Source organism: Zonotrichia albicollis, chromosome 19, assembly GCF_047830755.1.
Source record: "Zonotrichia albicollis isolate bZonAlb1 chromosome 19, bZonAlb1.hap1, whole genome shotgun sequence".
NCBI lineage: Eukaryota > Metazoa > Chordata > Aves > Passeriformes > Passerellidae > Zonotrichia > Zonotrichia albicollis.
In genome coordinates, this window is record NC_133837.1 from 11,362,225 (window position 1) to 11,384,621 (window position 22,397).

General features: G+C 42.6%; 1 protein-coding gene across 2 annotated transcripts in view; it reads right to left on the reverse strand.

Moving 5' to 3' along the window:
• LOC102073609 (ATP-binding cassette sub-family A member 9) overlaps nucleotides 1-17,369 on the reverse strand; it is a 32,022-nt gene extending 14,653 nt beyond the window's left edge. Inside the window, exons 1-18 of one of the 2 annotated variants that reach the window (XM_074555020.1) lie at nucleotides 17,021-17,356; nucleotides 13,928-14,040; nucleotides 11,760-11,970; nucleotides 10,516-10,674; nucleotides 9,881-9,981; nucleotides 9,096-9,319; nucleotides 7,931-8,069; nucleotides 7,304-7,489; nucleotides 6,618-6,750; nucleotides 6,040-6,205; nucleotides 5,325-5,383; nucleotides 4,268-4,378; nucleotides 3,699-3,874; nucleotides 3,268-3,387; nucleotides 2,005-2,143; nucleotides 1,359-1,449; nucleotides 658-797; nucleotides 115-234 (exon numbers count right to left, since the gene is read on the reverse strand). In XM_074555020.1, coding sequence (XP_074411121.1) covers nucleotides 115-234; nucleotides 658-797; nucleotides 1,359-1,449; nucleotides 2,005-2,143; nucleotides 3,268-3,387; nucleotides 3,699-3,874; nucleotides 4,268-4,378; nucleotides 5,325-5,383; nucleotides 6,040-6,205; nucleotides 6,618-6,750; nucleotides 7,304-7,489; nucleotides 7,931-8,069; nucleotides 9,096-9,319; nucleotides 9,881-9,981; nucleotides 10,516-10,674; nucleotides 11,760-11,970; nucleotides 13,928-14,040; nucleotides 17,021-17,039 — 2,407 coding nt within the window. In that variant the 5' untranslated portion in view covers nucleotides 17,040-17,356. Of the gene's footprint in view, nucleotides 1-114; nucleotides 235-657; nucleotides 798-1,358; nucleotides 1,450-2,004; nucleotides 2,144-3,267; nucleotides 3,388-3,698; nucleotides 3,875-4,267; nucleotides 4,379-5,324; nucleotides 5,384-6,039; nucleotides 6,206-6,617; nucleotides 6,751-7,303; nucleotides 7,490-7,930; nucleotides 8,070-9,095; nucleotides 9,320-9,880; nucleotides 9,982-10,515; nucleotides 10,675-11,759; nucleotides 11,971-13,927; nucleotides 14,041-17,020 lie in introns of both variants that reach the window. The other variant, XM_074555022.1, reaches the window with a different exon arrangement.
• Between the last annotated feature and the right edge of the window lie 5,028 nt (nucleotides 17,370-22,397).

The window sequence follows — 22,397 nt, forward strand, 5'->3', positions numbered from 1 at the left end:
TCTAGGCCTATCAATATTCCCATTTAGCAGAAATTGATTAAATATTCAATTAAAACACACATTTGGATGGAACTTTAGGGATGCCATGCTTGCAGAAGGGAGTGAAGGCTTTACCTTCAGGGTCGACGGCCTCCTCACCCTGCAGCTTCAGGAAAACATCTTCCAGGGTTGTCCTGGTCACCTCATAATTCACCACCCCCTGCAGGAGGCTGCTCTCCAGGTGGCTGAACAGATCTGCATGGGGGAAACAACCAGACTCAGCCAATGTTAATTAACAAACTCAGCCAATTAACACTGGGCGTTCCAGCGTTCATGTCGTTAATCGCCACGACTACAAGTCATCACTAATTTATTGTGTTCTTTAGAGATAACTAGTGGAGAATTCAGTGGTTTTGGTTCTCATGGACCATGAAAACAGAAGAGGGTCAGTGGATTTTAGTTTGTAGATTAGTTGGCAGATTTTCTTTTTTTCACCTTCATTATTTATATTAGCATGTGCATTAAAGGCTCTCCATAAAACGGATATTTATGCATCTTCCTAATACCACACATTATGGACCAAGGAATACAATTATTCCCTTCACAATAACTTTGATTTCTGCTTTTCCCACCAGTGGGTTTTCCTTTACAACCCTGGCACAGGGACAGGTTTCTCACCTGGGAAGCTGTCAGTGTTTTCCAGAGGCAGCCTAAAACACAGCTCATCCCTCTTCTGTCCCTTGAGCACAGCGCCAGGGATGTACTGTCTGACCACGGATGACACAAGCTCTGGGTCACACAGGTCATTTATGTGCATCCTGTTAAAAAAACCCTCATTGTTACAATGTTAAGTAAGAAATAAAAAATGTGTGTCTCATCTGGTTGGAGTACAGAGCCAGTGGTGATTCTCCCGTAGGGAAACCTCCAAAACTGGGCAGAACTTCAGTGGGAATTTTTACAGCCATCTGCAGTGCCCCTGGTTTTGCCATGCATGCACAAAATGGTTCAGGTTAAGAATTATGATCCTGGACAATGCTGCTAAACCAAGAACTCGGGAATCAAACTCCTAAGAAGAAAAAGAACTTTGCAGCAAAGCCATTGAACATCACTCTGGCACCACAGATCACCTCAGTCTGGTCCCCTTTCACTGCAAAGTCATTTTAGCTGCGTGCTCAGAGCCTTCAGGGTTGGGTTCCAAAGAAAGGCGGCTTGTTGTCCAAAACAGGGAAATTTTGGCAGCCTTAAAGCTCTTCTAAAATGAATTGTCAGGATTTCTATTACTGTCCAGATAAACTCTACAAAAACACAGACTCTACAAGAAAATATGAGAAGAAGAAGCTTTTCACAAAAAGACTGATGACCAAAACAAAAGGTTTTACCTTAAGTGATAGCCAATTCCCCACTTTCTCTTCAAGTAGAGAGATGAGCCAACACTCTGTAATCTCCCACAGGAGAGGAAGGCTTTTCGATCTAAGGAGGAGGGAATGCAAAGGATTTAGGGGGATTTGCAAGAGTGCAGCAGACTGACCTCACTCTGCTCCTTCTGAACTCAGCAGACATTTTAATAATAAATGGAGTGGAGTAAAGCCAGACCAGCACTGAAGGTCTTTTTTTTTAAGTATTTTTAAACCAATGCCTTTCTTCTCAACATCATGGTTAATTATTTTAGTGCTGGATTCTTGTGGTTTTTGGAGTATTTCCCACGCAGCACAGGAATAATACGGAAATGGGAATAGCGGCAAGTACAATAAAAATAAAGGAAAATTATGGAAAATAAACCGAGTTTTGCTGACATGGAGACAAAGCCAGATAATGTGGCAGTGCTTTATCCCAGAGAGGAGCACGAGCAAAGACTGCTTTATCCTAGAGACGAGCATGACGAAGCCTTGGAGGGACACACCAGCCCAGTTTTAACCCTTGCCAAGCTCAGCTTGGGTGGTCACTGTCACATAAAACACATCCAGCCGTGCCACAGTAGGGCTGGAAACCGCTGGTGTGCACCCCAAGGTGGCAGCCTGGGCTCACCAGCCTGAGTGTCTGCCTCCTCCATGGACTGGGTGGCCACGAGGGTGACGCGGCCGGCGCGGCGCTCCCGCAGCGCGCTCCAGACGTGGTGCCTGGAGCAGGGATCCAGCCCCGCCGTGGGCTCGTCCAGCAGCAGCACCTGCAAAGCACAGCCTGCTCAGAGCCCCCCACAACCCAGCCTGGCCAAGAGGTTTGGTGTGGCAGCAGCTCTCTGGCCACAGGGAGAAACACAACGTTCCCAGGCATCGACCTGGGAGAGGCTGTGAGGAGATCAGAGGAAAGAGTGATGAACAATTCTCATCTGCACTTGCTGCACCTGTGGAATGTGTTATGGAGATTTGTGGAATGTGTTATGGAGATTTGCTCGCCAAAGGGTGGTTTCTTAACTGGCCAATGGTGATGGGGTTTTTAGTAAAGGAACAATTAGGTCAATCTGTATTATAACTGTCTATAAAAGTAATGGGTTTCTTAATAAGAAGAGAAGAATAGAATAGTATAATAAAGTGATAGAACAGTATAATAAAGTGATATATACACCACTATTCTATACTATAGAATAGTTTAATAATTCTATACTGTAGAATAGTGTAATAAAGTGATCGATCAGCCTTCTGAGAATCATGGAGCCAATGCTAATTATTACCCCACACTACAAGTTTTACAGTGACTTCTGTGAGCCAGAGAGGAGTTTGATAAGAGGATCCATGTTCACCCCTGAAAGAATTTCCTACCAAGGCCATTGACACAGAAACCAAGAAAGAAAGACGGAGAAATAAGAGAAACCTGCAACTGCCTGTTCCAATGAGCACTTTGTCTTTCTTTACCAGTAAGTGTAAACTTAGGAGTTTTGCAGGAATGTATAAAAATCATGCATTATAGGACAAAAAAGGTTGGAAGCCTTCTGAAAATAGAGTGTGTTGCTTTGTATTGTGTCCATCTCAACTACAACACCAGCCATGTTCACATGGCTCAGTTCCACACTTGCATCACTATGTTCCATGATTTTGATAGTCTTGCTCAGAGAAGAGAATGTACCCTCAAGTATGGTTTGTTTTTATTGCTCCTTCTCCTGCTGCAGTATTACCACCCTCCTAATTAAAAATATGGCTCTGATGGAATCAGACTCCCCAGTCCTTCCAGTAAGTGAATAGCAGCCTGGAGTGGCAGGGGAAAACCACAACAGTCTCTGTGCCAAGTGCAAAATGCAAAGCTATGTCCCAAAACAACACATGTTGTGTGTGCATAAACACAACCCGTCCCTACCTGGGGATTTCCTAAAATTGCAATTCCAAGAGACAATTTTCGTTTTTGTCCCCCACTCAGGGCTTCAGCACAAACATCCTGAACGTCAGTGAGGTCCATCATGATGAGAACTTTCTGCACCTTGGGGACACACAAAGACAAGAGTCACATTTCCAAAGCACTGGTTTGAATTCCTAAATGGTTGCAAACATTACAACTTCAAGATTTCAAACTTACCTACTCATAATGGCTTTGCTTGGAGATAAATAAGAGAGTCTGAGTTTTAATTCATGACATGAGGACAGGAAATAATTGGAAAACCACTTTGGCACTAAATCAGATCTGTTCTCATTTCACAGAACAAGATGCAGGTGATCATATTTTATAAATAAAGCAAAAAGTGCCCAAGATGCCATAAAAGAGGAGTCAGTGGCTGAGAAGCACATACCAACCTCTTCATCTACTTCCTTCCACTGAATCCCCTTGATGTGAGCAAAAATTCTCAGGTTTTCCTTTGCTGTTAAGGCTTCAAAATGCAAATTAATCTGGGGGCAAACCCCAACCTTTTCCTGCATTCCTTCCATATTCCAAATTTCAGAGGCATTGTAGTTGTAGATCATTGCAGAACCTGCACAGGGGGGTGAATGAAATATTTGACATTAATTCCAGCACCATGGATGATTCCCAAGTGTTAAATTAAAAATTCAAGAAACAAAAAAGCAAAATAACCAGATAGCTCAAAGATTTAATACCTTTAAAAATATTCCAGAGCACCAAAACCCTCCCTTACAAATAAAACCATATTTCCCATAGGTGTGCAGCTCATGGAAAGCACCAGATGGAGAAATGACCATGGTGCACACATGAGGGATCCATTATCCCTGGAGCTCGTGCTGAAGGAGAAATCTGCACTGAAAACAACCCAGCACGAATCACTGAGGGAAAACTTGGAGGTTTTTTACTTATTTTCCCCTTACACTTGAAAAAAACAACAACTCAGCATCCAGGCCCATGATCTCACCTGCTGAAGGCTTGGAAAATCCACTGAGCACATTTAACAGAGCGGTTTTCCCAGATCCACTGTGACCCAGCAGGGCAGTGATCTGCCCTTCATATACATTTAAGGACAAACCTGGAATAAAAACAGGACAAAAGTGGAATGGAAGTGTGTGAGAAGTGCACTTGGACCTGTAGCTGTTGCCACAGGGGACAGAAGTGACATTTCTTCAGAAACTGAGAGGCAAAACCAGATCCAAAAGCACAGGTTGGTTCTTCAGGAGTTAGGCCTAAGCTTAGTAAGGAATTATGTCTTGACTGAACTGAGGGAATAAATGTAGAATCTTCAATATTTAATAAATTTTTACTTCAGTTTTCTATGAGGTTCATAACATTTTATTTTAGTGTGGCTCAAAAAGAGTCCTCAGGAAGAGAAGAGCCCAGAGCTTTTCCAAGATGTGAGATTTCAAGACTTATTTCAAAGCAGCCAGACTTTTCCTCCTCATTTTCTTTTTTAAAAAATACATTTTCTTTCTGTGTGTTGTTCAGGTTGTGTTTGCTTGGTTTTTTCCACTCAATATATACCTTTGAGGCCATATAAATATTTTTAGTATTTTTCATTTTTGATATTTTCACTTGGACTTCTTGTTAAACAAAGGCATTTAACAAATAGCCAATGACTTTACTATGGCTGTGTCAAATATTTGCATTGGCAAGTGCTTGGAGAACACAGGGGCAGCAGATTTGGCCATAAAATCCCAAGTTTGCCCCAAATAGTTTACATTTTGAAAGGGAGGTTTGAGAGGGGATTTCTAGAGTGGTTCATCGCTGCAAAAACACAGCTTTTAAGGAGATTTCTGCTGTTGCAAAAAAATAATAAACAGTGATTTTTTTCCTGGAGGGAACAGGGAGATAACGACCTGGTAGAAATTTGCCAGTAATTTACCCCAGCAGAAATAACCATTGCACAACATAATTGAACAGGCCCAGAGGCAGAATTCAGTACAGCCAGTACATTTGCAAACACTTTGGGTTCTTATCTAGTGAAAAATGAATAAAATAATTACAAAGCCTCTCCTTACCCTTTAAAGCTTCGATGCTCTTGCTGTTCTTCTTGTATATTTTTTTAATATTGTTTAGCCTAAAGGAAAGTAAGCAAGCCATTAATTATTGAATCACAATTTGGGGGCTGTTTCCTCTGCCTCAAATTAAACTTTGAAAACTTTGGGGGGGAATATTTCCCAACCTCCTCCTCCAACTGGTCCTGCAGAAGGAATCCCTTGATGGAATTCATTTCTGGTACCTTTAAAGCAGGATTAGCTGTGCTTTTCTAAAAGCTGTTTGAAAGGCTTCAAAGCCAAACTCGAGGAACTTTTAGTGAGTGAAGGAGGAGGATATAAATGTGGATATTTAATTAGCAGTGATGACCTGGCTGTTATTTTGGCAGGTTCTGGTAACAAGCAGAAGGCAGCACCAGCCATGGACCCACCCAGCCCTGCAAGGATGGACAGGGCAGCATTTCCTGCAGCACACTCTTGTGAAGATGCTGGGGAAGGGGAAGGGACTCACTGCTGAGAGGGAAGGGCAGGGCAGGGAGTTGGAGGATGCCCCACATCCAATAAATGTTCAAATCCAGCTCCGGAGCGGGACAAAACACCAAACACCCCCAGCCCTTCACACTTTAGCATTCATCTCATCCACAACGCCAGCTGCCAGCCTCACACCCACCAGTGCAGTGGGGCTGTGCTCTCCAGAGCCAAACAACCCACACAGAGCCGTATTTTTGCTGTCCCTTACCTGATGGCCTCCTTGCCATCGAAGCCCGGCGGCATCGGCTCGGCGTCGCCACCCAGAACGGGGTCGTGGCTGCTGCCAGCCCTCACCCCCACGGCCCCTCTGCTGCCCCTCAGCCAGTAGGAGGGTCTCAGGAAGAAGGCAGGGGGATGTGGGACCCCGTACTTGCCTGAATCAGAGGCAGAGAAGGGGAAATATCAACCCCAAAACCTCCCAAAACCTCCATCTGTCAGCTCCGATAAACGCCCAGCCCAGCCACAGCTCCCCCGGTAGTGCAGAACATGAACTTCCAGCAGAGTGAAAGAATTGATAAACTTTACAATTTGAATTATCCAAATCCATAAATGCACGTGGGGGTTAATCACATCCATTTACAACCTCTTTGGTTCCAAAAAATCAGGACAATCCCTACAACACCCTTCCAACCCCAGCGGTCAGGGCTGTCGGAGCAGGATCTCACTGCAGGGTTGCAGTTTTCCCTCCTCTCACCACCCCTTTGGTAACTTTCCCTCTACAAATCAGGGAATTATAGAAGAAAAAGCAATGAAGATTGCATTTTTCCCCTCTCACTTTTCACTCACCAGGCAAAACCTTATCAAAGTAGATGGCCAGCAGGAAATACAAGACACTGTCAAAGCTCAGGATGAGGTACAGGTTGTAAAAAGGGTACAGCTCTGGGCTAGATGCTGGCCCATATTTTTCTAGTTTTACCATCTAGGGGATGAAAAAAAAAGCAAAAAAAGCAAAATTCAGATTCCACATTTCCTTGAGACAGAAATACTTTGTGTGAGCTACTGCTGTGTCATCACAGCCATTTTCACTCAAAACCAAGTCACTCGTGACCACGACGCTGTTTCCAAGGAGGGAAAGGGTTTATTCTGACCACAAGCACCAGAAATGCCTCAGTAAGCTGAATTTCAAACCATGCAGAAGTTGCAGAGTGCTGTTTGCAAAGGCAGCACTTGCAGCCCTCAGTTCCTGCAGCCCTTGGTACCCACCAGCCACATCCCACTGCTCATTTCATAGATTTAAATCTGTTGCAGTAAAATTCGTGATGCACTCAAGTGTCCAACCATCTTTATGATTTAACACAGATTTTCTAGATTTTTTAAAGATTTTTTTTAGATTTTTTGGAGCCAAGTTTTCTTTTTAAAAGCAGAAGGGATGACTGGGTTGATCTGATGAAGCAAATTGTGGATTTTGCTGCTCTCTGGCAGAATTTTGGGGGCTGAGCTCTTGGGATGCACAGGTTTTATTATGGACATACCGTTGCAAGGCCAGCTGTGAAGGCAAAGGGACTGAAGAGGTTTAAAATCCATTCCAAAGCTCGTGGCAGTTTTTCAAACAATGTCAAAAAGCCCAGTGCTCCAAAGAGGATGTGGAGGAGAAATCCCACAAAACTGGAAATGTTTGGCTGCTTTAGCAATGAGCTGAGCAGGAAAGTGAAGTGAATCTGCAGCAGAGAAAAACCAGTAGTTAGCAGGATGCATTTCTGCTGCAATTAAAAATAAAACCACATGAAAAGAGGAGCAAAATTAGAGACCCTGCTGGGTTTCAGTTGTTCCCTCCAGATGGACAAGGCTTTGTCTAGCAGCTCTGAGATTTAGGGCAGGTTTATAAAGTTTGTAAGGTTTATAAGACAAATCACTCCCAGCCTCATTTTAGCACCTATTTTAATCTGATTTCGAGTCAGAATCTCCCTAAATAAAATGGCATAAAAAATATACAAAAAATAACCTATAACCCAGCCTATAAAAAATAACAATAAATCACAGCAGAGTATTTTTGTTACTGTCTCATATAATACCAGCCCTAAAAATCTCTGCAGATATTTTAATTAGGAAAAATTAAAAAAAAAAAAGGTGCATCATATAAGATACAAAAGCAAACTTACACATGCCATGCCATAAAAGAAATAACAAAAATACAGTTCCAAGAAGCTTCTGTGATTATAAACTTCACTCAGGGTGACCCAGGTCAGCAGGCTGGCTGTGAGGGAGACGTACACAGTGTACAGCAAACTCCAGGATAACCTGCAAGGGAAGGCACAGTTATTTCTGTCCCTGAGGATAACAACACTGCCATCACATAGCCAAAGTGGTTTGAATTCAAATATTTTGTATTTTCACCCATTTCCAGTTTCCAGGCAGGTGCAAATATCAGAGAGGCACAGGAAGGGTCAGGGTGGGAGGGACAGGGAGGGTCAATGTCTCTGCTCAGAAATGGCCATCCCAGAGCACAACAAGGCACAGAAATGTGTCCAGGTGGGTCTGGAGGATCTCTAGTGAGGGACACTCCTTTCTGAGCACTGTTCAGTGCTTGGTTACTGCTCAGGGAAAAATTCTTCCACAAATCCATGCCTGGCACCTGCCCAGATCTCTGCAGCTCAAGGGGACACAGGGAATCTGCAGCCAGGACTTCCCATCCCTGTGCTTTTCCAATGATGGGAAATATTCATGCCCAGATGGGTTAGGAAACCTGTTGGGATAGACCCAGCATCCCTCCTCTGCTTCAGGTTTGCTGATAAATGGAATTGGGTATTGAAAGATGAAAGAAACTATGAGGGAGAAAAACCCCTAAATTCCCTAAGAATTAAAAATTAAAAGGGAGGGTTATGCATTAGAGGGAAATTTTTGGTATCACGAATTTAGGGCTTGCTCCAGAATTTGTTGTTTCTGTGAGTTCCACCCATTTTCTGTAGGCAAAAACTCCTCCATGCCCAGAACCCTGCTGCACACACCCCTGCTCCACCAGGAGGGCTCCTCCTCTTTTTTGGGGAGGAGAAAAGCAAAAAAACAACTGCAAAAAACCTGTCTCAGAGCAACAGGCTTGGAAACAGAGGTTTCCCCAACAAAAAGAACCCCAGAATGGTTCAGACACCTCAAAAATCCCCTAATTCCATCTCCCACCAGACCAGGCTGCTCCGTACACTTGACAAATGATCCCTGTAATTACACATTGATAAAATAATCCCTGTAATTACACATTGATAATTCCTGTAATTACACATTGATAAAATAATGCCTGTAATTACAGATTGATTGATTTCTGAGGCTCACCAGAAGGAAACATCCTGCAGGCCCATGGCTCTCATCAATACCTTCAGCCTCTTCTTCTCCTTGAGAACTTTCACTGACAAGAAGTGCATGTATGGGCAGTAGCTCAGCACGGCACAGATGATGAACCAGAGGTAATCCAGTTTGAACAGAGGTTTCATCACAGTTTGCAGGTGAACTCCAGTAATTGACTTCATTTCTTTCCACACAGAGTGCTTGGTTTTCATCTAAAGGAAATCAGAAATTAAATTAATTTTGTTTTTGCAGTGAAATAGCCAGCATCAGAAGAAACAGGGGGTTACAAGCATTAAAATTATTTGTTTGTCAATAATAGGGTTATGTTTATAAGCAAGTAACTAGTAATAAGTGTATTTTTGTGCTGATTTGCAATAAACACTATTAAAGCCTTGTTCCTTTCTCTGCCTCGAGCCATGAGAATGATCTGTTATTCTTTTTAATTTTGAATTACCCAAATTATTTAAGAAGTTGATGACCACCAAAAATCAGAGCATCACAGGATCCCAGAATGGTTTGGGTTGGAAGAGACCCCAAATATCCCCCTTTTCCACCCCCTCCATGGGCAGGGACCCCTTCCACTATCCCAGGGTGCTCCAAGCCTTGTCCAGCTTGGCCTTGGACACTTTTAGGGCTGGAAAAATGAACTGGCTGGGTGGATTTTGTGGTTCTTGGTGTTTTATTCCCCTCTTATTTTTGGTTTAATCAGTTTGGGTTTAAAGTTTACACAGAGCTGTGGGAAGAACAGCAAATTCCACCATGAGCACACTTACTTCGATGACTGCTGCATCAATGCTGGACTGCACTGAGAGGAACCCCCCATACCAGTACAGAGGGACTTTGCAGTGCCTTGCTGAAAAATCCCAGCACGTTTCTGTGGGGGAAACAAATTTTTAAAAAATAATTAATCAATATTTATCAATACATTTCTATGTACATCCGTATATAAATACTTGTGGGTGACATGTGAGGTTGAAAATGAGTTTTATCTAAGTGCGAGGAAATCAAGATTTGGGGTTTACTCAGCCTTTTATCTTTTAATGTGTTAAATCTCTGTCCCAGGGACATTAATGCACACACAATTCTCATTTTCCAGGCATGATTTGATGTGTTAAGGTACAAAAGGGAGAGGGGCAAAAAGGCATTGGATGATCTCTGAGCTGCCTTCCACCCCAAACCATTCTGGGATTATCTGCTTTTCTGACTGTGGATGATATTAGTTCTTACAGCTTTTTTCTCTCATGTTTTTTTTTCCTTTTACAGACACAAACCCTCAAATTTTAACTCATTCTTTCTCGAACCATTTGGCACATGCAGCCTCCATCCCTCTGAGGTGGCACAGCACAGAAATCCAGCTGAACAGTTTTTAATGCAAAATCAAAGCCTGGTGTTTCATTTATTTTGTTACCTATGTGCTCAAAGCCTTCATTTGGAAACATTGCTTTGCCCATTTGAAATCTGAGTGTGTAGGAGAAGTCATCCTTAAAAACAACACCAATGGTTTCCTCCTCCAAAAGTCCTTTTTCTTCCAATTTTGCCTCGTTTTCCACTTCTTCTATGACTATGCCTGCCATTAGAATAAATAATTAATATGGAAAAAAAAAAGAAAAAAATAAATAAAACCAGCACAGCTTGTCACAAACACATTTTATGAAAAATCATTTCCTTAAGATTTTTTTCTCCTAAGAAGCTAAAAGGCCTCAGAAAAAAATGTAAACAGTGATTATGTGCTGCTGTGGAATGCAACAGGTGCATCTGTGATTGGTCTCGTGGTGGTTTCTGATTAATGGCCAATCACAGTCAGCTGGCTCAGACTGTCTGAGACACAAGCCTTTGTTATTATACTTTCTTCTGCTATTCTTATGAAATCCTTTCTTCTGATGAAATCCTTTCTTCTATTATTTTAGTATAGTTTTACTGTAATATATATAATAAAATAATATGATATATATAATAAAATAATAGTAATAAGTATATGTAATTATATATAATATATAAAAATATATAATAATATATAAATAACATATATTTATATACTATATATAATAGTATATAGTAATAGTAATAGTATATAATAAAATATAAATAATATATATAATAAAAGAATAATAATAAAATATTAAAGTAATAAATAATAATCCTTTCAAGCCTTCTGATGAAATCCTTTCTTCTATTATTTTAGTATAGCTTTAATGCAATATATATCATAAAATAATAAATCAAGCTTTCTGAAACATGGAGTCAGATTCTTGTCTCTTCCCTCATCCTCAGACCCCTGTGAACACCATCACACAGCTGTTGTCTGAATATTCAGACAACAATTAAATTGGGCATCACCACCATTTTTTTTCCTCTCAAAAATCACATTCTATTCTTTTAGTATAGATTTAATATAATATATATAATTAAATAATAAATTAGCCTCCTGAAACATGGAATCAGATCCTTGTCTCTTCCCTCATCCTCAGACCCCTGTGAGCACTGTTGTCACACAGCTGTGGTCTGAATATTCAGACAACAATTAAATTGGGCATCACCACCATTTTTTTCCCCTCAAAATTCACACTGGACTAATGCTCTTGTCCCTCCCTGCCTCGAGGGTGGGTCAGGTCCCTTGAGCCCCTGCAGGAACGTGGATTTAAGCGTTGTTACCCCTCAGCGCTGAGCTGGAGGCCACTCTGGCCATGATGCCGCGGGTGCTGTTGGTGGCCGGGGTGAACACGAGGGTGACCCCCGAGGCGTTGAAGGCCGGCTCGTCCAGGCGCCCCAGCGCCCTGTAGGGGAACTCCTGCGTGGGGTAGTACATGATGAGCCCTGCAGAGTCCCTCAGGATGTACAGGAAAACCAGCGAGGCCACCCACTCCTGCAGGGGAGGAAGTGAGAGCAATGGCAGAGTTGTTACAAACCAGCTGTGGATAAAACCAGCACTGGGAGATAAACAAACAATGGGAAGGGCTCCACTGATTGATGAATGGAAAAAGGTATTTGATTTTATAAATAAGCTTTAAGTTTGCTGATAAATAAAATTAGGTATTGAATACAGGACACAACATGACATGGACATGCTGCTCTTCTCAAGGTAAAAGAGAGTTTTTTAAATTCCTGACTCCAACATTTATAGATTTCCAAAAGCAACAGTGGATTGGAAGGTGACACCTCTCCAATGACACTGGACAAACCAACAGTCCATCAAATTTTTCCTTCTCTATAAAAGAATGTAAAACAATAAGTTTCTCACAATAAACTGTGTGAGAAAGTTTGTTACAAAAATGGCTTAGAAAAACTTAAAAAATCAGGGCGACAGTGGTCCATGATGAGCCCTGCAGAGTCCCTCAGGATGTACAGGAAAACCAGAGAGGCCACCCACTCCTGCAGGGGAGGAAGTGAGAAGAATGGCAGATTTGTCGTTACAAACCAGCCCTGGGAGATGAAAGAAACAATGGGAAGGATTCCACTGATTGATGAATGGAAAAAGATATTTGATTTTACAAACAAACTTCAGGTTTGCTGATAAATGAAAATGGATATTGAAAGATTAAAGAAACAATGGGGAAACCCCCTAAATTCCGTAAGAATTAAAAATTAAAAGGGTGGGTTGTACATTAGAGGGGAATCTCTGGTATCAGGTATTTTGAGAAGTCTGAACCTCCCAAGTACCTCAGCCAAAAGAGAGAAGGGAAATGTGGCTGGGAAATTGGGATAAAAAGGAGGCTGCATCCTCCAAAAATTTGAGAGATCCCAAGGGAGTGCCCCATGGCCTCTGCCTTTATTAGAATAAAGTTACAGGACTCCTCTGTCTCCTTTTTGGACATAAACCTCTGGTGTTTGGATGAATTTTCCTGACAGAAGGAAGGGAAGGGAAGGGAAGGGAAGGGAAGGGAAGGGAAGGGAAGGGAAGGGAAGGGAAGGGAAGGGAAGGGAAGGGAAGGGAAGGGAAGGGAAGGGAAGGGAAGGGAAAAGGTGAGGGGAGCCCCTCCTAATGCCTTAGGATTTAGCTTTTCTATTTTTCAGATCCACTCCTTTAGGGTATCACTCTAAAACTCCACAGGTGCTGTTCTCCCATGTTATCCAGACAAAAAATTTCTCCCCAGGCCTGGCAGTCAAAGACACCTCATTGCCACAGGCCTGGGGAGATATAAATAACAGTGAACTGGGGGGGAGAAATTTGGAGTATCTGAATGTGTAATTGGACGATTAACCCCTGATACGTAAATGGACCAAATTTATAATTTTCTGAAAAACTTGTGCCATTGTCCATCTTGGGTGTGCTGCTCAGAGGCACAAGGTGCATTTACTGAAGGGCTGACTGCCCAAGGTGTATTTACTGAAGGCCTGCAATAAATGCCCACTTTTATTTCCTCAATCTTGCCTCTGTTTTAGGCAGCCACTCTGAGGCGTTGGGGAGGCTCCTGCAGGACCCTTCTAAGCCAGCTCTGACCCCCTGCCCAGCCCAGCTCATCCCTTTCCCTGTGCATGAGGGAGAGCTGTTCCACAGGTGTGGTGGGTTTGCATCCCAGCAAGGCCTCAGATGGAAAACATGCTGTGTTAGTCCCAGAGCCAGCGAGGCCTGTGGATAATTTGACACTGGAGCCATGAATTGGACATTGTGTTCCTGTGCACAGGGCAGGATCAACAAGCAAGAGGCAGCAGCCAGCTCTGTCACGAGGCAGAGCTGCAGTGTCACCGGAAGAAGGAACTGCTGACATTTCCCAGGGAACCACAGCTGAGCCTTCTCACATCCCCTCACACACAAACAATGCAACGGGGAAAATACTTGGTACTAGAAATCCTGATTTCCCTTTGGAGGAGCTGACACTTGCCTGGAAACTTTTTGTCTTCATCCTCCACACCAGAAGGACATTTTTCCACAGGAGAGCACAGGTTTGCTGCAATATTTGTGAGGCTTTCTTGGATGCCCCCTGCATTTTTCCAGCTAAGATGGGAGAGAAAATGATGTAATTTAGAACAAAACACTGGGAGTTAAATAGCACTTCAGAGGAAGCCACTAACATGCCAAGGGGGGAGAATTTGTCTCCTTAATTTTGGACAACTAAAATTGAAAGGAAATAGGCCAAGATCATGCAAGGGAACAGAGAGCTGGGCTGGACTCTGAGCTGCCACTTCCACATGCACAGGTTCATCCTTCCTCACCCAAATTCATCCTTCCTCACCCAAATTCACCCTTCCTCACCCATGCTCATCCTTCCTCATCCAGGTTCATCCTTCCTCACCCAAATTCATCCTTCCTCACCCAGGTTCATCCTTCCTCACCCAGGTTCATCCATCTTCACCCAAATTTGTCCTTTCTCATCCAAACTCATCCTTCCTCATCCAGGTTCATCCTTCCTCATCCAAAATTCATCCTTCCTCATCCAGGTTCATCCTTCCTTGTCCAGACTCATCCTTTCTCATTCAAACTCATCCTTCCTCACCCAAATTCATCCTTCCTCCTCTGAAATTCATCCTTCCTCACCCAAATGCATCCTTCCTCACTCAGACTCATCCTTCCCCACCCAGGTTCATCCTTCCTCATCCCAAAGAGGCTCTGTGGAACAGACAGCCGCTCACTTTCCACGTTTCACTGCAGGAAGTGAATTTGTGTCTGGCCTCAAAGATGTGGTTTGCTGGCAGAGCACTGCTCACGTGCCTCGCGTTCTGAACCAGACCCAGAATCACGTTACAAACACTGGGCAGATGTTAAAAATAACCCAAAATAGAGGCTGCCGCTGCCTGCCTTCACCAGGCTGCTAAGAGACCAGTTTGTTCTGTTTTCATCCAGATATTAAGGAACTTTAATGCAGTTAGAGCAGGGCAGGATTAGAAAACCCATGTGCTCCTTAATGTCCTCCTAAATGCTGAGCAGGGGGTATTAATTTGGGATATTTACTTCAGCTCCAGATTTAATCCTGTGGCCAAGGAGCTAGAACAGGAGCAAGTTCAGAGTGATGGGTTTCACCCCTTTCCCAGGGGAGCAGGGCAGGGAACCTCCCAGCATGTTTTTGTGGTTTAATCCTTTCAAATAGCTGAAACCCAAAATCATAAAAACCCAAAATCAAAGCAACCTCAAAGGCAGAGTCTCCATTCCCCTTGGACAGCATTCCTGATTTCATGGATTGGGCAGCTGGAGTTAATAAATGGTTCCACTGCTCTGTTTCTTTCACTGCTTGTTTTTTGGAATAATTAAATGTTTGTGTATTGCAGGGGCAAGGGATCCAAGTTTTGTGTTATCACAGGGCTTTCCTTATCTTATCACTCTTTCCCTTCCCAAACTTCCTCCCACCATTCCTCCCTGCTGCCTGCACTAAAAGTTAAAGGTAATTAGGAAGAGATTTCTAGGAAGTGTCACCTTTTTTTTTCTTTTTTTCTTTTTTTTTTTTTTTTTTTGCTTAAGTCTTGATTTCGGTCATGAGCTGAAAGCAGCAGCTCAGCCCAGGATGTTTGGGTAGTAAACAAAGTGTGGTGGTGTTTGGATAACAAGGAAAACATGATGGCCTTTAAAGGATGCACGGAATCTCTGCAGTCACAACAAACCATTTTTAAATGATGGAGCAAATCTAAAACTTTTTAGACAATTTTAACCGAGTTTCTACCAGTTTTAATTTGCTTTTTGCCCATGGAACAAGGAGCAAATACCATTGGGAGCCAAATATGAAGCCAGGAATTCAAACAAGTGATGCTGCCTACAAAGGCTGTGGAATTTAATTTTCAGGTAGAAAACTGATAAATATTAGCTATTATTGCAGTTAAGTTAGGTTTCTAATTAAGCTATTAAATAATTATCAAAAAGGTAAAAATAGAGCCAAGAGAGAATCCTCTGTGTGGCCTCAGATGCAGAAGGCAAAACAAACACATCAGAAACTGGAGGGAGTGATGTTTGGGAAACTTTAATCCAGTGAAGAGCATCACTTGTGAGGCTGGATGTCTCCAGGGGCTCATTAAGTGCATCCAAACTTCCTGCTCTCCAGGAAATCCCTGCCAAGGTGTTGCAATAACTTTTCCTGGATCCTGCATGCAGCTCTGCTCTACCAGAAGCTGTCCCAGGAAGGCACATCCCATATAATCCCTTTATTTACTATCCCAGGGAATTCCTCTTTGGCACCTTTTCACACTGCTTTCCTCTAGAAATTTAACTTTTTGAGGTCTGTTTGAAGATGTCCTGCTCATTGGACTGGGAGACTTTTAAAGGTCCCTTCCAACCCAAAGCATTGCTGGATTTTATGATTTTAGCTCCTAAAATCAAGCTGCTCTTCAGGCAGCAGCCTGTCAATTTTGAGTTCAAAGGGAGAAATCCATGGTGCATCTCACACTTCCCAGAGGATCCAGTGGCTTTCCCAGAGCCAAGGATGAATCCCTGCACGTGGAGAATGCAGAGCTCTTCCCACCCCCTCCTCTTTGCCAGTTCTGGCAGATTTTTGTGTTTGCATCTGATAAATCCGAGACAGATTTGCACTGGCTCCAACTCAGACTGGAACAGGTTGTTTTTTTTCCTGCTCTCAGCTTGAAAATAACAACTCTAAGCCTGTCCCTAATCAAAGCCCAACACTTCAGCTCATAGAGAGAAGTGAGATTTTGGGGTTTTGTATTTTAAGATGCCTTTAGTGACCACAGGGCAGGAGGAGGAAAGCAAAGGGAGGGATCATCACCCAATGCTCAACCTGTAGCCACAGGGAGAACCAAAACCCACACACATACCCAGAAAAGCTGAATATTTTTGCTCCTCTTCCTGTAAAATATTTTGTTGTGAACTTATAGTCCACCAGAAAACAGAGCTGGAAGGAAGCATCATAAAGCACTAATTAGGAAAAACTCATCATCCCCTCACGGAAACGCAAACCCTGCATGGAGAATTTATCCCATCCCTACATCTAAATTAATTTTCCCCTTGGAAAAAGCAGAGATCTGTGGCTGCTTACCTGCTGGTGTGTTTTCCATGGGGTCTCCTGCAGCTCTGGGGTGCTGGGGCTGCTCTGGTCCCTTTTCAGCCCCAGGGAGGCTCAGCCCGGTGGCCTTGCCCCTCTCCAGGCTGACGTCACCCGGGCAAACCCTCCCAGAACTTCTGCAGGGATGATCCAAACCCTCCCAAAACTTCTGCAGGGATGATCCAAACCCTCCCAAAACTTCTGCAGGGATGATCCAAACCCTCCCAAAACTTCTGCAGGGATGATCCAAACCCTCCCAAAACTTCTGCAGGGATGATCCAAAACCTCCCAAAACTTCTGCAGGGATGACCCAGCCTTGGAACAGCACCTACAACCAGCTGGCCCCGAGCCTGGGCGTGTTTACAGCACGCTTTGGAGGGTTGCACTCAATTCTTGCAGATGTTCCCAGCAGAGCTGGGGTGGCCTGGGATGGGGTGAACCTTCACTCCTGAGAGGTGGCAAAATTTATATAATTTATATATAAAATACATGGCCAAAATATATACATTTATATAATTTATATATAAAATATGGCAATTAATAATAGTAAATAATAACAAAAAAATTAAAATATATTGGAAATTTTAAAAATAAAATGATATTTTAATATCTGCTGATATTTTTTCTGATCAGTTAAATCCCCCAAGCAGATGCTTCAGAGGATTTCTGAGAAGGGGACTCAGGGGGTCTCCAGCCCAGCTTCTCCAGAGAAGAAACTCAGCTGCCTTGTCCCCATCGTGCCCAGAGCCTGGCTCAGCAAATACTCCTTCCTCTGCTCCCCAGCACCAACGGGGTTTTTAGTTCTTCTTTCTCCTTTCTCTGTTGTTTTGAGCTTTTTTTTTTTCCCAATTTCCACTCCTTTTAATTGCTTTTCCAGCAGCTGCCGCACAGCTGGAAGCAGGATGGAGCGTGTTGGGAGTTTAAAAACAAACCATCCTTGCAGTGGGTCTGCACTGAGAGCAGGGAGGTGAGGAAATCAGAGGAGCCAGGGAATCCAAAGGAGCTGGGAGGGTGCACGGCCACGGCATAATTCAACGAGTGAAATGAATTTGACCGTCCCGGAACTTCCCAGCTCCAGGATTGCGCCCCTGATTTGCAGAGCTGCCTCAAACCACAGGGTTGTTGCTTAACCAAAGGCTGGGGCTCTACTGCAGCTGCTGATTTTCTCATTTTCAAGGCATGAGCTCATTTAGGAGAGGAGCAGAAGTGTTTTCCTGCATCCCTCGGTGTTGGGCAACAGGGGAGCAACAGGCGAAGCTGCTCGTGAGTGCAGGAACCCATCTGAGTGCACCTCACCAAAAGCAGCACTTTTGTCACCAAAACCTGGCCTGAGTGTGGCACCAGCCCTGCCCTGGCTGCAGAAAAGGATTTTCACACAAAAATGGCACCTGAACCAAGCAGCCCTTGGGGTTCCCCATCCGGCTGCTGAAATGGGACCCCAACCCCTCAAGGCTTCAGATATTAAAATATCTCCTGGGATTAATATTTAAAAATATTAATTAAATTATAAAATAATAATTTAAATAAAAATGATATAATTTATATATAAAATGTATAAAATTTAATAATAAATAATGATAAAAATATAAAGTATATATTAACAATTAAAAATGAAATTATATTAAAATATCTGCAGATATCAATATTAATATTATTTTATTATTAACTTAATAAAAAGTAATAATAATTTAAATAAAATTATATGATTTATATATAATGTATAAAAATAATAAATAATAATAGAATAATAAAAGTATATTAAAAATTAAAAATAAAATTATACTAAAATATCTGCAGATATTAATATTAATAATTATTTAGTATTAAAATTATTAAAAATTAATAATTCTAATAAAATATATATCATCTATATATATAAATTTGTAAAAATTAATAAAAATTAATAATAGGATAATAGAAATAAAAATATAGAGAAAATTTAAAATAAAATTATATTAAGATATCTGCAGATATGAACGTTAATAACTATTATTTATCATTAAAATTAATAAAAATTAATAATTTTAATAAAGAATTGTATAATTTATATATAAAATCTATAAGAATTAATATTAAAATAATAATAAATATAAAATATATTAAGAAAAATAAAAACAAACTGATATTTTAATATCTGCTGCTGTTTTTTCTGATCAGTTAAATCCCCCAAGCAGATGCTCCAGAGGATTTCTGAGAAGGGGACTCAGGACCTGCCCTTGTATCTGCCAGGAGGAGGAGAGGGGCTGGGAAGGGAGCCAGAGCCTTGCAGGAGGACAGAGCCAAGCAAAGGAAAATGGAACAGCAAGAGCTCTGGGAAGCCCTTATCAAAGGGAAATTCAGCGTGTTAAATCAGGGACTTTCTGGACATCTCTTAAAAGAAGCATTATAAGGGAACTAATTAATTTTACAGCTAAAAAAAAATAAATGCATGGCAGATTGCCCTTCCACACCATCAGAAGCAAAGGAGCATGAACTGCTGGGAACTGTCCCCAAGCTCAGATTAAACTTTGGTGTTATTTCCTCTCCACTGAGGAGCTCAGGGAGCACAAACTCCTTTTATTTTGCTGCACCTTCCACTGAGCCGTGAGGCTGGAGGTGCCCAGCTCCTCCTCTGCCTCATGGCTCAGAGCTGGCAGGAGCAGGCAGTGCCCTCCATCCCTGCAGGGCACCTTTCATGTCCCACCTCTGTCACAGACATCTTTTACGAAAAATCCTTTCCTTAGGATTCTTCCTCCTGAGAAGCTGGGAGGCCTCAGGAACAAAATGTAAACATTGGTTATCTGCTGCTGTGGAATGCAACAGCTGCATCTGTGATTGCTCTCATGTGGTTGTTTCTAATTAATGGCCAATCACAGTGAGCTGGCTCTGACAGAGAGCTGAGCCACAAACCTTTGTTATCATTCTTTCCTATTCTATTCTTAGCCAGCCTTCTGATGAAACCTTTTCTTCTATTCTTTTAGTATAGTTTTAAGGCAATAGATACTACAAAATAACAAATCAAGCCTTCTGAAACATGGAGTCAGATCTTCCTCTCTTCCCTCATCCTCAGACCCCTGTGAACACCATCACACCCCTCCCCATTCCACTGCCCCTCGCCCCATTCCAGCACCCACCCAGCGAACTCACCTTGGGCACAGCTCCAAGCACAGAAATGAATTGTTGAATTGTTTTATTTCATCTGGGGTGAATTTCCAGTGGCTGGAGGTGATTCAGCCCTGCAGATGGACAGTGTGCCACGCCAGGAGCACACAGCTGCCATGGGGTCACTGCTAGCCCAAAGCTGGGCAGTCGGATCCCAGTGTTGAAACACTGCCAAATTCCCCCAAATTTGGTTCAAAATATGTAAATACTGCATCCTAAGAGTCCTGGCCATGCCCACAACCAGAGCCCCCCATGCTCTGCCCAAGCCCAACCACCTGAAACCCTGGTGCACCCCAAAATCAGCCCAGGCTTTGAGAACCATCCCCATTTCCAGCACAGCAAAACAACCAAGAGTTTAACAACCCAATCCATTTTTATTTTGGAAGTACTTCCAGCTGGGAAAGGAAAACCCTCACCTTTACAAGTGCAGCCAAGTGCTGGAAGAAAGGCAAGTGTGTAAAGGAGCTGCAGCAGGAGGAGTGTCCCACATGTGTCACCTTCAGGCTGACACTCTCTGCTCCTGCTGCCCCAGCTCTGCGTGTTGGCTGTGCCACAAATCTCACTTGCTGAACAGAGATACTCTTAAACAAGGACATTTCTTGGGAACCTAAACGAAACCAGACACCTGAAACTCTCCACAGAAAAACACAACAGCACCAGGTGAAGGCGTTCTCCAAGCTTTGGATCCATCACTGCAAGGCAGCTCCAACCAGCTCACCTGGGAATGGGGACCCAAACGGGCTGGATTTACCCCAAATCCCCCCAAATCCAGTTTATCTCTGGGAGCACAGGCTGGGTGTGTGGATGGAGATGGGATTTGGAATGGCACTGATAACAGCTGAACAAAGAGCTTCCAATGCCACAAATAAATCTGCTGTTCCCAGGGCATTCCCTGGTTTAATTTTGCCTGGTTTTTCCCTATTCTGGCAGTTACAGACATTTTAGGACACTTTGAAACACTTCTGACATGAGGACAATGGGGTGGAATTTTGCCCCATTTTAACACATGATGTCACCGGGCCAAACAGATCCCACCCAAAGAGGGAATTAATCAAATGAGCCAAATTCTCTGTCCTTGCTGGAGCTGCACAAAAAACCAGTGCCACCATCCACTGGGCTCCTCCAAGATAAACAACAGCACCAAACTGAGCTCATCTGGCTTCCAATCCAAAGTTTTCCCATCTGAAATGTGAGGAAATATGGAAACATCTGAAACAGACAGCACAGAACTATTTCACAGACTATTAACTCCGAGTGAAAGAATAAATTCAAGGTAGACAGCAAAGCTGCTCACAGGTCACACTAATTCCCTAAATCCAGGTGACAAAAATGTGCTGGACTGATGGGCAGGTGACACTTGGCTGAAACACCACTGGCAAAAAGACACCAAAGAAATGTGGGATTAGGGAAAAATGCACTCAACTTGTGTTCACACCTGCATGGGGAAGTGCCAAGAGAATTCTGAGTCCCAAATTGCTCCAAATAAAGGCAAAAGCTCAGAGCTCCCAGCCAGCAGCAGGGCTGGGGCTAAATAAGCACAACACCTGAATTACAGGATTTTCTGGTTATTTTCTGACAAGTTTTACCCCTGTCAGGCAGTGCTGGAGCTGCAGTTTGCTTTAATCCATTTAATCCCTCATTTGCAGGGCTGTGCTTCCCTGGGATGTTCAGGGCTTTCTGTAGGGCTTGGGCTCAAATTTTAACTGGAAAAACCCAAAGTTGTGCATTTCTGTGCAACCTATGGGTACAAAAGAGGAAGTGAAATTCTGCATAAGGAGTTCACATTTCCCTAGATAAGAAACTGATGGAAACAGATTTTGGCTGAACACACTGATAAACCATTATCAGACACATCACACACATTATTGCCTGATAATTACACACAGCTGGGACACACAACTCTAAATTTACCCTTTTTTTTAAAGTTTTCTCAAGAAAAACAAGGGTTTTTTCTAACTTTAAAGTGAAGATACATAAATGATATGACTTATTAAGCCAATGTCTCAATAGAAACACATCTCTGTATCTGTTCATTGCAGAGCAAAATGAACTGGGAGCAATCTTTAATTTCCCCTTATAAAACTAAAAAAAAAGTGATGATAGTTTTACGTAGAAAAAACCAAAAAAATAATATATTTTCAACACACATCTGTCATATCTCAGGCTAAAGGACCACATATTCTACTCTTTTTAGTGCTTCAAGGCAAACCAAAGGCACCTTTCTCATGGG